The following is a 16,311-nucleotide window of genomic DNA, read 5'->3' as shown; positions in this document are numbered from 1 at the left end:
TAATCATGCATAACTCGCAAACGCAATATCGGAATCAACTGAAATTTTGGGAATATGCTTTTTCGTGGATATGTACTGAAAAATGTCATAAAAAGAGGATGCTAGGATCACGAAATACTCCTTTAAATGTTGTGTTTCATAACTTTTTATCGCGTTTACAAATAACATTAGCATTTTACCACTTCTACTAAAAGATTATTCCTTTAGACTATAATTAAAAAATCGCGGTACACTTCGTCGTTGAAAACAATTAATTAATCTTTACATCTTATTTTTACCAAAACAATATCATTGTTTACGATAATATATTCGGTGCTACTAATCATTCTTTATTTCTTCAGCCTTGAGACTTGCATGTCACGACAGCAACAGTTTAAATTGCAGTCTGAATCAGCTTTCCTCACTTAATACGCAATACATAATTCGAAAACGTGTTTGAATACACCACGCGGTACCAATTTCAACTCAAATAACGTTTTTAAACTAATAATATATTAGTGACTACTCGTAAATTTGTATTTTAAATAAATGTGATTGACAGTCAACTATCTCATCACCTATTAACACCCACATTGTCTAGTTAAGGTTAAATACAATTGATTTTCAAGGCTTGATTCCAGAGGGGCGTACGTTAATAATGGAAACAGCCATGCAGAAAAGAATGAACTCATGCGTACAACATTGTACAAAAGTGTATCAATCTGAACTAGGGCCACTGACAAACCGCGGCTCGTGAGTCATCCTATATAGGCCCTATGTTGCAGGGATAGGGAGGGGCGACCATGATAGGACCATATGGGCTGATGGGGGGGGTTGATTGTGTGCAGCGTTTTCGGCAATTTTCCTTGGATTTTCTAAATTTTCAATTATCCCTGGATGATAGGCCTATCTGTCGTGAAATAAATCAATGCTTCTATAGGCTATAATAGGCCTAGTAGGCCTATTTATACCCTGATTATGAAATACTGATATAGGCCTATAACAATAACTACAACAACAATAACAAAACCAACAACTAATATTTTGTTATAAACTAATTTGTAAAAATATATTCATAGGCCGCGCGCCGCGCCTATTAGACTAGTATAGCCTAAAATTCCTGAATTATATAATGAAAAAAAAGGGGCAAAAACAATCAATCGCTGCAGTCAGAAAGAAAGAAACGAACAAGAAAAAAGAAAAAAAGTGAGAGAAAAATAAAATAAAATAAATGGAATGGACCACATAGGGACTCGAACAAGTACCAAAGTTTTCCAGCTCAAAACTAAAGTATTATATAGTCGAACGTGAGCCCGACGCGCTAACCGATTGAGCCACTGGGGGATACATGAAATTGATCGATCTCAAACTGACTAAGTATTATGGAATAGTGCATACCAGGCTCTTATGATAAACAAGCTCATTACCGCTGTAACGGTCGGAGGTATCGATGGCGAAAAACCTCGTTTTTTGCAAAAGTAGCTTAAATTTGGAGTGAAATTCAAATGGTAAAGTAAGCGACAGACATTTGAGAAATAATGTAGGCAGTTAGAAATCAAAATTAACGTTCCACAATCCAGATATCGATAATGTAACATAACAGTGTTTTGTGGTACAAGATTCTCGAAATTTAATCGGTACTGTATTTGGTTCTTCCCCATGGCAACATTATTTCTTTGGTCGATTTGTAGTACAATACAAAAAAGGAGAAAACAATCACTCGGTGTGGTTTTATACGGAGCGAACATTTGAAAAAACTGCATGGAACGCGTTTTTGATCTTGTGAACATTGTGCGTAAAAATGATTTACACGAAGGATTTTCAAACGGATTCTAAAAATTTGTATAAACACACATAAATAATGTAAAGATACATCCATGCACCAACATTTGACTCACTGCGATATTTGATTGCTGAGAAAACGCGGTTTTAGAGAACAACTTTATACGTCTTTTATACGTTTTTATACGTTTCTTCGTGTAACCTTAACACGACAATTTATTCTTTTTTAAAAGCATCCGTCCGTATTTCAAGACGTTTTAGATCCATTTATTAAAGTTCACTTCGACATTTTCTTTTGGCACTTGACCCTTAATGAATCTCTTGTTATCACAAATAGTGTTCATTATTATATTGTAAGTATATAAGATCTTTTCTCAGTGAAATATATATATATATATATATATATATGGTCGACAGTTGGGTAAACAAAGTTTGGCACAGCGCCTGATAATAATGTAAAATACATTAAATTACACGATGTTTCGGGTCTAACCCTTTTACAAGTGATGTGAAGAGGTTTACCTCAACTAATAGGTTGTTACCTCAAACAGATTATTGCTAAACATGATAATGGGAAAATGAGGAAATTCCAAGTGCTTTTGAGATGAGTGTCATTGTGAAAGATATGCAAGATATGTGGAATCAATCAAATTATCTTTGCATCACTAAGTCCTGTGTATCGCTACTTCACAGATTCTATGAACTATTTGTATTCTCCCATGGCATTGGCAAACACAGAAAAGATTATTTTTACAGGTAATAACTTGTTGTGGCTTGGAAACAATATGATCTGAGGAGATGAACATAAGTGGCTGTGATGTCACAACTACACCTACCCCTCACTACACCCACACACTTCCCCTCTAATTGCTAAGTCATTATCATAATCTTGGCTGGGGCTGCTAGAAATATGCAATTGCTCAAAATCAACATTGGGGGGGGGGGGAACTTGCCCAGGAACTCTCAAATTGGCGAAAAATAATTACCAATTTTACAAAAATTCTGAATTTTAAAAAGTTTGGCAAATCAGGTAGGCCTATATTTTGTGTTTTTGGTGGGAAATCACATATTTTGGCAAATCAAGGTGTTTATTTTGGCCTCCAAAATTGTGTATTCCTAGCAGTAGCAGGCCTATAAATTGTGTTTAAGGGGGAAACTTCATTTATCAAGCAATTTTTTTTTTTTCTTGAATTTGGTGCAAGTTAAGGTAAAATCAAGAAAAACTTTCATCATTAATTCCAACAACCCCTGTAGTGTTAGATTTTTTATAATTCAAAAAGAATTTTATAAAAAGGCAGCTTAAAGGCACATTCTTGGTGGTCTAATCTTAAAAACAGGATGTGTGTGTTCATGACATACCCCATGTTCATTGTTCTTATTGTGGTGTACGCTTAATGAGACACATGAATGTGGGGGATTCAATCAATTTGTGTATTGATTGTGAAATTACACTGTACTTGGAGGTGACTTTTTCCAAGTCAATGATTGGCTTTGTGTAAATAAAAGTTACATGCTGTGATCTTGGTTTCATGTGTATAGCAACCATTCGGTGGGAATTTCTAATTCTAAAATTAATGAGCGAGGAATATGATTTTTAAAATACAGTGGGCCTAAATAATTGATATGATATAATATAGGAAGGGGATAATTAAAGTGTACATTTATGCAATGGCATCCTGGTTAAAATGTGCAAATAAGATTGTATGCATACAATAAAGGTAAAGTACAAAAAAGCACCTTTTTGAAGCCAAAAAAGCACCTTAAAAAAAACCCAAAAAAACAAAATACTACCAAAAGGGAAAAGTTATTCGCAACGTTTTTTAAAGCTACGTTGTATGTTTTGATTACTCGGTACCATACTTTTGCTTCTTGAATAGCTCGCGTTGTATACCGCAGTGGCGTAACTTTGGGTCAGGGTGCCCGGGGGCGAAAGTAGTTCGGGTGCCCCTGACCAACATGGTACAGAGCTAATCAATTTTAGTATTGAAAGCCGTAGACCTACCTCAGATTAAATTTATATCATGTTTCAATGCAGTTCATGTTAATAAAACAAAATGTTTTCATATTCTCTGATGTCTTTACTTTGGAGACTCGTCACTAGCTGCAGTGACGTAGCATATGACGTCCAGGGGCAAGAATACAAAATACCCCCTCTTCCTAAAACAATTGCGTGCGGGCGCGCGAAAATGCGCATAAATACCACTAATTTGGTATTTAATCAAGTTGAATTTAGGTCTTTAAAATGACAATTTATATGTTGCAATGCGGGTGCAGCGCGCGAAAATTTTGTGTTGAAGGGGCACCCAAATGAAGAGTAATTCAATGCGTGGTGGGTAAAGGTTTCCACTTCTTTCCTATAACAAAGTACTATCGTGTCAAAGGCTATCCAGGCTTGGGTGCCCCTTAGCCCGGGTGCCCGGGGGCGCGCCCCCCCCCCCCCAGAGCCCATAGGAGTTACGCCACTGGTATACCGGTACTTATTGTGTCTCTGGAAAAGAAATTTTTTTTAATTTGTGGAAAAAATTAAATAAAATGTAAATAATGTTGAAAAATTTGCGAAAGTAAAAAAAATTGCGTTTTCTGAATTTGTTCAAGCTGTTGGTACGAGTACGTAATCAAAACATTAAAAAACTACACACACACATCACAAACCACACACTCATTGGCACTTGGTTGACATCGGCATGACTCATGCCTGACTTAGACCAGGTCAAGGGGTCAACCTCATCCCATTCAGGCCAAGTCTTAGCCAATAATTGCTGGATGATCATATGGAGGATGAGTAGGCAGGCATGCTTGTGGCAGAGATGCAGTACTGTTAATTATTTTCATGTGCAAAATTTTTGTGTCAAATTCAAGTTTGTGAAATTTTGCATGGTGAGGATAATGTAAAGTCTTGCTCACTGCTGAGTGCTGAGTTGCGTGGACAGGCATATTTTGCATGTTATTTTTTCGCTTTTTCTGTTCACATTATTATAAGATCCAACATAAGTACAAACTCACTTGAGATTGTATCATGAAAGGTTTTGGAGAAATTTGCAAAAATGTTGGAATTCATGATTTCCCTAAACCTTGCCTTTAACACCACCTTAAGTTCAATGGCAAAAATTGTGAAAATAAAAACCTTACAAAAATGGCATGAATTGCAATTATGTACTTTGAATTGAGGGATAGGTAATTTAAGTGCATGCTTCTGTTTCACTATTAGATGAGTGGCACAGGCAATGCAGCGTTTGATAAAAATTGCTCGTTTGATTAAAATCTGCATTTAAATAAAAGGAAATTGTAGGGTTAGCGATTTTTTTTCTGCCCAAAAAAAACAAACTGAAATTAAAACGGAGAGAATTCTGTGAAATGTGTATGCATCAGACATTGTTTGTTAAATTCCTGGAAAACTGATTAAATTCTGGTAATCAGTCTTTGAAAAAAAAAAATTATTAATTTATGATACAAGTTTATTTCTGGCCAATACACATAGTGCTGTCAATGACCTCAATTTATTGTTATTATTATTATGTGTAATTCATGTCTGGGGGGAAAAACATCACCACATTTTTCTCAAAAAATCATCAATCTTAGTTCTCCATCTTTCATCTTACCCCAGTGAATGGGGGACAAGTGTGTCATTTAGGGAGCTGTAATCCTAGCGACTGATTCCACCACACGCCTTCCTATTAATGATTTTGATATCAGCCCATGCATCCTTTGTGTTAATTACCGTTTTTCTCGGGAGTGGAAGATGTAAAGTTTGTGATTCTTACAAGACAACATGAATCATTGTGTGATGTGTGTTTTTTTCCCAATTTTTTTTGATAATGAATTAAAATAAATTCAGGAAATAATTTTGCTTTTGGATATATATCATGGACCTTATAATCATATGAAACATTGTAAGTAAAGAAACAAACTTCAGAAATCAGAATAAAAGCAGATGTCAAAATAAGGCCTCTAATAGCTAGTAACTACTCGTAAATTTGTATCTTAAAGGATTTTTCAATGATTTACTCAGTCGGAAAATCGTAAAAGTCATCAAAATGCAGGTTAGGAGCGTGCTAACACAGACTGCTAGTGGTTAATCCAAAAGCCGTGTATACTTTTTTACAACTTATTCTTTGAGCATTTGTACACCAATTTAATTTGTTTACACTTTCACTGGGATAATGAATGGGCCTTTAAGTAGATCATGTGATTGACAGTCAACTATCTAATCACCAGTTAACAACCATCGGTGAGTTAACTTTATCCATTTTTATAAGATATTTCCAAGATATTTTGGCACTTGACCTGTTCAATTAATCTGATGTGTCCTCTCGTTGTTAAATAGTTTTAATTTTCATATTGTAAGAAGAAGGTTACTGTATAGAGCATTCATATTGTGATTTAAAACATTTTATTGAAACGTAATTCACTGATCGGTTTGTAGCACAATACAAACAAGGAGAGGCTATCACCTGACGTTTTTTGGTTTCGGAAACGTGGTGCATAAAAAGGATATAAACCAAGGATTTTCAAACGGATTCTAAAAATGTGTATAAACACACAAACATAATGTAAAGTTACATCCAACGCACCTGCATTTCTCTCACAACGATATTTAATTGCTGAGAAAACTTGGCTTTAGAGAACAACTTTATACGATTTCTTTTCAACAAAATAGGATATTTTACAACTTATCCTTTACCTTTGAGAATTTGTACACAATTAATTTGTATATACTTTCCCCGGGATCACTGAATGGGACTTTAAGTAGATCATTGGATTGACAGTAAACTCTCACCTGTTAACAATCGTTGGTGAGTTAAGGGCTAGGTGAAGGGAAAACTTAAAGTATAGGTAACTGGACAGGGGAAGCGACGAGGAGTCCCTAATCACAGTGCTAGGTAATGACGGGCCACCGAGAGCGAATGTGCATTTTTTTGATGTTCATGTTTTTTGGTTTTAAATTTTGAGGCGGTTTTTTCCTAAATTTGATATTTTGGTGATATTTCAAGAAAGCGACATGCAAAAGACAAAACTTTGGGTACATATTTTGTTATTGTTAATATAACTCTTTTCTGCATACCTACGTTACAATGCGTTTTAGTTACTTAGTATAAATATCACATATTTTGTGACTGCTTTTTGACGCTTTCAATGCATTTTAAGCTTACCATGGAATTAACGCTGATATTCTGGTCGTGCTCCTTTTTGAATTGATCGTCTGATCGTCGGCTTTTGCAAATAACAAAATTTAGATTGGCTTTGCTCTGTATAAGTAATGTATTCCTCTCGGTGGGTCTTTTCATGATATAATTACTTTGAATTTATTTTAAAAACCAAAAATTTACCTTTGAATTCAGGGTTCAATGCTGCTCTTGGAAAAGCTGTAGTCTTTGGTGCTGTATTAATATCTCAAAAAAGTGCACGAGTTATAGGTTAATGAACGCGTATTACTTATTGGTAGAGAAATTAGACAAAATAATGCACGCGCGCTGATGTTGATTCGTCTAATGCACTCCCCCCTTCGGGGCTCGCATCAGCATCAGCGCAAGTGCATTTTTTGTCTAATTTCTCGAGCAATAAGTAATACAAGTTTATTAATCTATTTCATACACGAGAAGAAAAACAAACATGATTTTTACTTTTTTTATATAACAAATTATTACTAAAAATGTTGGGAAACAGAACCAAATATAAATGCATCAACCCGCCCGAAAAATGAATCAATCCTACGCGACGCGAACGTGCGAGAAACACTGCGCGTAGTACGCTGAGTGCACAATATACACAATCAATGCATGTTTCGTACTTTTCTAACAGCTTCTCTGATTGGCTGCTTTGATATAGGAGTGTATAAATGGCGATCACATCCCGCATTAATGATTGCGTCTACGACGTATACTACTCTATATATTAATTTGGTAAGAATGGCTCCAGGTATATAGACCCTTTATGCATCTGCTGTGATTTAGGATCTTTACCCACAGGCATGTGCCAATGATTGCGTAACGCCAGAGGTGAATATATTTCTTTGACCCCGAGTAGGATGTAATGGTTGGGTGGCCGAGTGGTCTAAGACGTTGCAATTGATTTCTATGATGCTCAGATCGGCTCTAGTTCAAAACCATGTTATTATTTCGTTTTCTTATACTGCTTTATTTTTCAAGCGTATTGAAACTGATTGATATCTGGGTTTTATTAATTAATTAATTAATTAATTAATTAATTAATTAATTAATTAATTAATTAATTAATTAATTAATTAATTAATTAATTTTTTAGTAATTAATTAATTAATTAATTAATTAATTAATTAATTTTAGTAATTAATTAATTAATTAATTAATTAATTAATTAATTTATTAATTAATTAATTAATTAATTTATTTATTTATTTATTTATTTATTTATTTATTTTTATTTATTTATTTATTTATTTATTTATTTATTTATTTAGTTAGTTATTGCGTTTAGCGCGTTCCTTAAACATGTTTAACGCGCTTGATTTTTATACGCTCGCTTGCGTTTTACCTTAAACACGTTCTGGCCCCTTTCTTGCGTGTCGCTTACGGTGTCGCTTACATATATATATTTTTTATTTTCTCCGTTTTGCGCCCGGAGCTTTTTCTCCTTAAACATGTTTAACGTTTATAATATAAACGTAAAATGTGACAGTTGAATTGGATAATAATAATTAGAAAACATTGTTCAAGAGAAACTTGTTGGCATGTCTACATTTGCGGATGAGTTCCGATTTAGAATTTAATGCAGTAGATTTGTCCGCAGTGATGATAAAATACTTTTCCCATATGCAGAGATGGCACCTTTTGGAAACATTGGTGTATGAGTTGGTTTCCTTTTGTATCGACCACTTTATGCTGAATTTTGTTTTCTTGTCCTTTAAGTCCCAAATGTATTTGCTAAGAGCAGTTTCTTTCCTTTTGTGTTCAAGTTTGAAAGAGGACTCGTGGTTGTTCCAGCGGTTTTTGAAGTTGGTTTCGCATAATCCAATGTATGATTTCAAATCATTATCTGTGGTGACGGTTGCTTTGTAAATGATATATTTGACAAGGCAGTTTCCCATTAGTGGGCACTCTTTGGGTTTCCTACAGTTGCATGTTTTTGTGGGTTTGGTTGTATCGTCCTCAGGTTTAACATTTCTCTCCTTCACCTGAGGAGCCTTTGGGCGAAACAGACCGTAGTGAACATGGAATAATTTGTTTCTTTTAATTTTATATATGGCATGCTCCCCATCATAGGATTGAGCACTCGTTTTCATGAAAGAAGAACATTTATTTATTTATTTATTTATTTATTTATTTATTTATTTATTTATTTATTTATTTATTTATTTATTTATTTATTTATTTATTTATTTATTTATTTATTTAGTAAAATTACTGCAGTAAGTTTATTTTGGCGCGCGATCTCAGTTAGTCCTTTTTTGATGGCTGTGCCTCTTACAGACACCCTCCCTCTGGAATACAAACCAGTGTTCGTTCTCTTTACAGCCCTTAAAGACAAAATAGAATATTGTACAAATAATCCTTCACCTTTGAACAATTCGTCGGGTGCATCACATACTGGTCTATCTTGAATTTTTGACTTTTTTGAGAAAATTGGTATATAGTTCTTTTTTACGGAGCTCTTCAAATACAACAAATTACAGACCTCAATTTTTCCTAGATAATTAGTTATAAAATGTTTAATTTAAACTATCTATGATTTTTTCAAAATACGTATTTTCACATACTGATCTATCTCGAAAAAAACACGCATTTCTAGAAAATCGCAATTGAAAATCTTCGTATTAAGTTTACCTTTCTATAATTTAATTAGACTACGGATTTTCATGAAAGTGGTTTTAAATTAAAGCATATACTTAGCAGATTTATTTAAGTGGAATCTTGAATTATATTTATGTATGTAATATTGCTTAAAACTACACTTAAGTTGTAGTTCTGTATGTGAAATCGTTAATTTCCCGATATCGTATTGAAAGTGCATTACATACTGGTCTATCTCGAGATAGACCAGTATGTGATGCGTCTAAAATCACATCATTGTTCGCGAAATCGAGAGAGCCCCCAAGATAGACCAGTATGAAACGAATTTTAAATACGATATCGGGAAATTAACTATTTCACATACAGAACTACAACTTTAGTGTAGTTTTAAGCAACACTGCATACAAAAATATAATTCAAAATTCCACTTAAATAAATTTGTTAAGTATATGCTTTAATTTAAAACCACTTTCATTAAAATCCATAGTCTAATTAAATTATAGAAAGGTTAACTTAATACGAAGATTTTCAATTGCGATTTTCTCGAAATGCGTGTTTTTCGAGATAGACCAGTATGTGATGCGTCCGACGAATTGTACACAATTTTAATTTGTTTACACTTTCACTGGGATCAATGCATGAGGCTTTAAGTAGATCATGTGATTGACTGTCAACTATCTAAGTACCGGTTAACAACCGTTGGTGAATTGACATATATATATTTATTCATTTATTCATTCATTCGTGTGTATTTCAACACGTTTTAGAGCCATTATTAAAGTTATTATAGTTCACCACCACATTTCCAAGATCTTTTGGCACTTGACCCCTTCATCTGATGTGTCCTTTCGTTGTTACAAATATTGTTAATTACCATACTGTACGTAAGTAAACGGTTACTGTAAAAACCCTTCATATTGTGACTTAATTAAATAAACTGAGCTCAAAAAGAAACTTAAGATTTTTCACAAGGTCATATCTTAAAATCCTATCCATCAAAATGAACCAAATTACACAAGGGATTACTTTAATGCTCTACTCTAAACACAAGTCAGTAACCAAGCAGTTGTCCAACTGACACAACAGCAAAATGCATTAACATGGAACAGCTTCTTGAACCAAATTCACAGCCCAATGATTGGCACCCAGCACAAAAAGATCAGTGAGAGATCCTTACACAGGTGATAATTTTCAGTGGAATATTGTGGAACGGGGCTGCTTTCTGCTTTTCATGCACTTTCTTCAAGAAACAGGTCTTGTTCCACACTATTCCACTTACGCACAGATTTATTGTGCTGGGTGCCTGTTATTGGGCTGTGAATGTGGTCCAGGAAGCTGTTCCATGTCAGTGCATTTTGCTGTTGTGTCAGTTGTACAATCAGAGCAAACGTTAGACAAATGCCAGAAGTGCATTGATTGTGTATAATGCAAAGGCACGCTTTTTCTGTATTAGCCACACTACCATTCACGTTTGGTATAGCCTACCAGATGGAGTAGTAGAAGACATATCAGACAACAGCATGCCATCCTTCAAGAGCAGATTGCATAAGCATCATATTTCACGTGCTTTACTGTACCCCTTCACTCTTGTTGTTCCTAAGCTGCTGCGAACTACTGATTGGCCCATTTGGTTGTATAATGCCTTGGTGCCTATATAAGTTCTTGACTTGTGCCACTCCTCATGGGCTATTGTTCACTTGCATTTCATAAAAAAAAAAAAAAAAAAAGAGTGTTTCTTAAAAGGGACATGCCGTAAATAAGGAAACATTTGATTAAATCAATGTATGATGCGTGATTAGTGTTTGATATAAGGCTTGTATCGGAAGAATAATAAATTGCCATTTATATGTTTACTTTAATATAACTTACTACATGCGCAACGATGATAGCCTGATATTAATTTTAGTTGAATACTATTTTAAAAAAAAAGAACAAAATAAAAAACGCACTTCAAATTGTAGCACGTAAGGAACGTCGGAGCGTTCCAATGCACCCAAGTTCAACGTTAATTTAATTTTAGAATGAAAGTTCATCTGTGTTGGTAGTAAACATAATTTAGTGGTTTAAACCTTTGATCACAACACAAAATTTGCGTACCTGGAATTTTCAGTCGACACTTCGACTTTCATCATCAGCAGACTGGCAACCCAATTTAGAGGTCAGCGACCTTTCGGACACCGTTCTGGGGTCAAGTGTCCGAAAGGTCGCTGACCTCTAAATGGGTTGCCAAACTACTGATGAAAGTCGAAGAATTGACTGAAAATTCCAGGTACGCAAATTTTTGTGTTGTGATCAAAGGTTTAAACCACTAAATTATGTTAATGTAATGTGCTCATGTATTAATCATATTCTGTTATTTGATTGAATATAATGCATTAGATCTTCTTCAAAATCATGGAGTTACATTGGGGTTATTATTAGAAGTGCGTGTACGTAAATTAAAGAAGCTGATGAATAACTTGTTCTTTAAATACTTACTAACAATCTGAATTTTCATTTCCTTAATTTATGTTGTATTCTTATGTCATAAATTGCATCTTTTTCATCATCCTTTTCATGTTATTACTTCTTCTTTTTTTCATTTCAGCAAAATGAGGTTGATGGCGTGTTTTGGAATAGTAGTATTTCTTATAATTTTAGATTCATTATCAAAAGCCTTAGCAACAGCAGAGGTGAGTAGAATATTTTATAACAATTAATTGACCATTTCAGAACATTCTTAATCTATCGTTACTGTGCTGTTTAATACGCGCATGGAAAATGGATGATAACGATGTGTATATTGCTTGACTTATTGGGGATTTTTTTTTGAAATGATGAATTGATCCTTTCGGCGAATCCCACAAGCCCTTGCAATTAGACCCGAAATGTCGTCATTTGACGTCATGCCGGTACACACGTCGTTAGTGAAATGGACATGGATTGTTGCATTCACGCGGAATCTTTTTGCCTAAACAAAAATAATCCATAGTAATTGGCTAATTAAATTACAATAATCTTTGTACGGGTTATATAAAAAACAATAATGTCGTTATAACTAGTAGATTTGGAGGATTTGTAGGTATCAAACGCCCGTGTAATCTATTTAAAATCCCACCATAGGAGAGCGATTCTGAAAAGATTTCAAGGGAGTTTGATATGTACGTTTGGAAATCGCAATATTTCTAATCAATGTGTTGCGACTGTAATCTTATGAAAACAGACTTAATAGTCGTCTTAAAGTGTTAAATCATTTCCTTTTTATATATAAATGTATGAAATCATTATAGGCTACATGTTTATGGGTCTATCAATGAACAGATGTCATGATTGTTTGATACAGCTTGTTAAACTTGCTTCCTAAACATGCGCTAAGGGATGAAATCAAAAATTCATTCGGCGGTTGACCGCCGGTTCCGCCCAGTTCCGCCCAGTTACCATTGTTTAGAACAATAGAAACCGGACGCAACCGAATGGAATACAACATTTTGAAAGTATTTGACGACGAGAAAAAACTATTCAACGACGAAAAAGTTGAACAAAAAAGAGAATTTTGCTGCTCAGTAGTCTCACGTTGTTTCCATTCAAATGTATAGGAAGATCACCGCTATGTAGAAGGTCAGTTAGAGACTTAATGTCTACAAACTGTTATGGCAGCGCGGAGGTGGTCACGTGCGTATTTATAAATATAGTCGGAGCATACTGATTATTGCTATTGTGTCCTTAATATATAGGCTAATATAATACTAACCTAACATGTATTAAAATGTATTATATTCGTACCATTTGTTGGAAAAAGAAGCATTTCAAATTTTCATATTGCTGTTAAAAATGCATTGTGTTTTCAGCCGCACATAGAACATGAAATCAAATATTTAGACTTTGCTCTATGCGTCTAAGAATAATCAAAAAACTGTTTCCACACACCCTCATAGGAAACACACAATAATACATTTAATATATATGTGTAGCTTTTTCACCACAAGTAACAGACAGTATTCGACAAAAGCTTTGTTCCTGCTAAGATATTAACTATACTGCGCCAAAAAGTATCCTTATACTCACGGAAAAACAACTAAACCATATTTGGGTAAATTGTGTTTTCAAATGCTTGTAACTTTACTTCTAGAGGTCATATTGGATTCAATCGGAAGTGGTAATGTGCAAGATTAGATATTGCATCTATTACAAAAATAAAGTTACCCAAATGGTTTAGTTTTTAAATTGGGATTTTTTCCCAAGTTTAAGGATACTTTTTTGAGCGCAGTATTATCTCTCTTGCAAAAAAAAAATACATCATTACTAGTTACAACCCTGTAATTAATAATAACTTTCAATTCGATATGAGCAAGCTGTTTGTTGTTATTGTATTATTGTTAACATTTAAAGGGACGCCCACCAAAGCAGTTTTTCTGGGGTGACCAAACCTGTCTGGTTATCAAATTAATCATTGACAAGGTTATCTTTGAATTCATTGATGCTTATTGATGTTTTAATTGTATTGCACCAATTAGCACCTGTCACATTAAGAGAAAACAATGTCAGTTATTAATTTGATAACCAGGCAGGTTTGGTTCACCTCTTTAAAGTATTTTAGTAATTATTTTAAAGATTTCTGTTTGTTTTGTTTAGGAATCAAAAAGGAATTCATGGCTAAAAGGTGCAGCAAAACATTGTAAGTATATATGGGTTCGCTACTCAAAATGTTCGTTCGTTTCTAGTCCGTGGGGCACATTTTCTCTTTCATTTTTTGTCGAGGGGACACTTTGCCCCTGCTCCTCCGCTGGCTACGCTACTAGCAAAGATAAGAATCTGAACCAATATTATGCAAGAAGTTCAAGAATGTAGTCAACCAGAAGTAAAGTTTGTACTTCTGTTGTGTAAGATTTACATGTACCAGAGTACTTACCATTTTAATCAAATTGGTTGCACTTTATTTGCGGTGATATTCCAATTAACCTTTACATCATGAAATATGTCTGTCCATTCGAAGAAAGATGAGGGAGCGGTTCATCGCTTTGTACCACAGAGGTTCCGGGTTCGAACCCGCGCATGACATTCCAAGACGACTTTACGTACATTTGATGTCCAGTTCATATTCGCTCATTCAGTGTTTCTTTGTGTTCTTCGGTTTCCACCTGCCTTTAAAATTGGAATGTCTTCCTATAATTGACCTGTCTTGTCTTCTGTATTGAATATGATAAATAATAGGTGTCGGAAAATGGCGCCAATAATCCAAGCGTCCATCCCAACCCTCGAAAAAAGATCAATAATCCTAAAATTAGTTATGACGAATGTGTTAGATTCAAAAATTATTGGTTTGAGAAATAGTGTTGATTAATAATTTAATTCAGTTTCAAGAAAGAGAATAATATAATGATCATAAAACCACACAGGCGTCTAAAAACACAGCGGAGAAACATGTAATTTTGTTTTCATAATTCAATCTTTTAAGGAAAATTGGCTACATAATCAAATATTTAATTCGATAGCAAAACAAAAATGATGATTTTGTTGTAAATAATTATGTGTTGTACTAATAATCTGTTCAGTTTGTTGTGTATGTAATGTTAAATGTATATAGTACGGGTATAATCTTGCTATTTTTGCAAACTTTACCCCGGGCTCGTAATTATTGCAAACCTGCTTAATATTTTTGCAATTTGTGGAAATACCCTAAAAACTTGTTCCTGATATTTTAGAAATTTAGGTCGGGCCCTTAGAACAGGGTTTTCTTTTATCGTTACCTTATGGGATTAGACTCAAACAAAATGCTTGAAACTCCTACATGTATGCTACAATAATAGTGAAAACATGTCTACGAATGGCTAAACCCCGTGAGAACTACCTGCCTATTGGTCAAAAAGGGCCAATCAGCAACATTGTTTGCAAAACTCCATTCTGATTGGTGATTGAAATGAAGATATCATGTAATTGACCAATCAGAGGCAATGCTAGATTGGCAGGTAGTGCTCAGGGGGTTAATTTGGACCTTCATTCAACCCATTTTCGAATTTTTCAAACTAAAATTGTACACAATAATAGTACCAAAATGGTCCACCAAATGGCTTCAATTGGGCCTTCAGTTTGCACAAAGTTTCTTACTTCTGCGATCCCCCTCAGACACCCTCTTTTATTTCGTGCTTCTGCATTGGACACACAATGTTAAAAGTTATATAGAATGCATACAATAATAGTGAAACAAATGTCCTCTAAAATGGCTTCAATTGGGCCTTCATTATGCATACATTTCTTACTTCTGAGGGAGTACCTCAGACACCGCCTCAATGACACGATAGTGGCTGCTATTTACATTTTACACACCCACCACTGAATGCCCCCTCACCCACTTCTAAACTTGTTCCCCCACCGCTATGTCAGCTTTTGTGTCAAGAGAAAATTATGAAAGCCACTGGTGCTTCATGCCCTTTTAATGCAATATTTTCATAATGATCGTTGTGAGTGTAGCGTTGGAATATTGATTCGTCATTTTGTTATATTCACGCTTCACAAGACTTATCTTGAAGCAGTGGGCATTGGATCAGATAGCGCAACACTAGTTAACCAACCCATGGTCCTCTGTTTATCAATTCAAGCAAGCTAATTTATACATGGCATGGATTTAACAAACAGACGAATCGTTATTCGCCATTCTGTCAAACTTATAACGATATAAATCTTGTCATTTACTAGATGGACAGCAAGGATTTGAAAGGGAACTTAGATGGAACTCACCAAGACCTATAGCAAGAATACCTCGAACATTTGGTAAGTTTACAATTTTGTATAACTTTGCTATTATTTC

General features: G+C 34.5%; 1 protein-coding gene across 1 annotated transcript in view; it reads left to right on the top strand.

Annotated features, from left to right (window-relative positions):
* LOC140155529 (uncharacterized) overlaps window positions 1–16,311 on the top strand; it is a 120,015-nt gene that overhangs the window by 62,444 nt on the left and 41,260 nt on the right. Inside the window, exons 2-4 of the mRNA XM_072178408.1 lie at window positions 12,115–12,199; window positions 14,139–14,181; window positions 16,200–16,274. Coding sequence (XP_072034509.1) covers window positions 12,119–12,199; window positions 14,139–14,181; window positions 16,200–16,274 — 199 coding nt within the window. The 5' untranslated portion in view covers window positions 12,115–12,118. The remainder of the gene's footprint in view (window positions 1–12,114; window positions 12,200–14,138; window positions 14,182–16,199; window positions 16,275–16,311) is intronic.

This window comes from Amphiura filiformis, chromosome 6 (genome assembly GCF_039555335.1).
Source record: "Amphiura filiformis chromosome 6, Afil_fr2py, whole genome shotgun sequence".
Taxonomy (NCBI): Eukaryota; Metazoa; Echinodermata; class Ophiuroidea; order Amphilepidida; family Amphiuridae; genus Amphiura; species Amphiura filiformis.
This window is presented reverse-complemented; position numbering and strand designations above follow the sequence as displayed.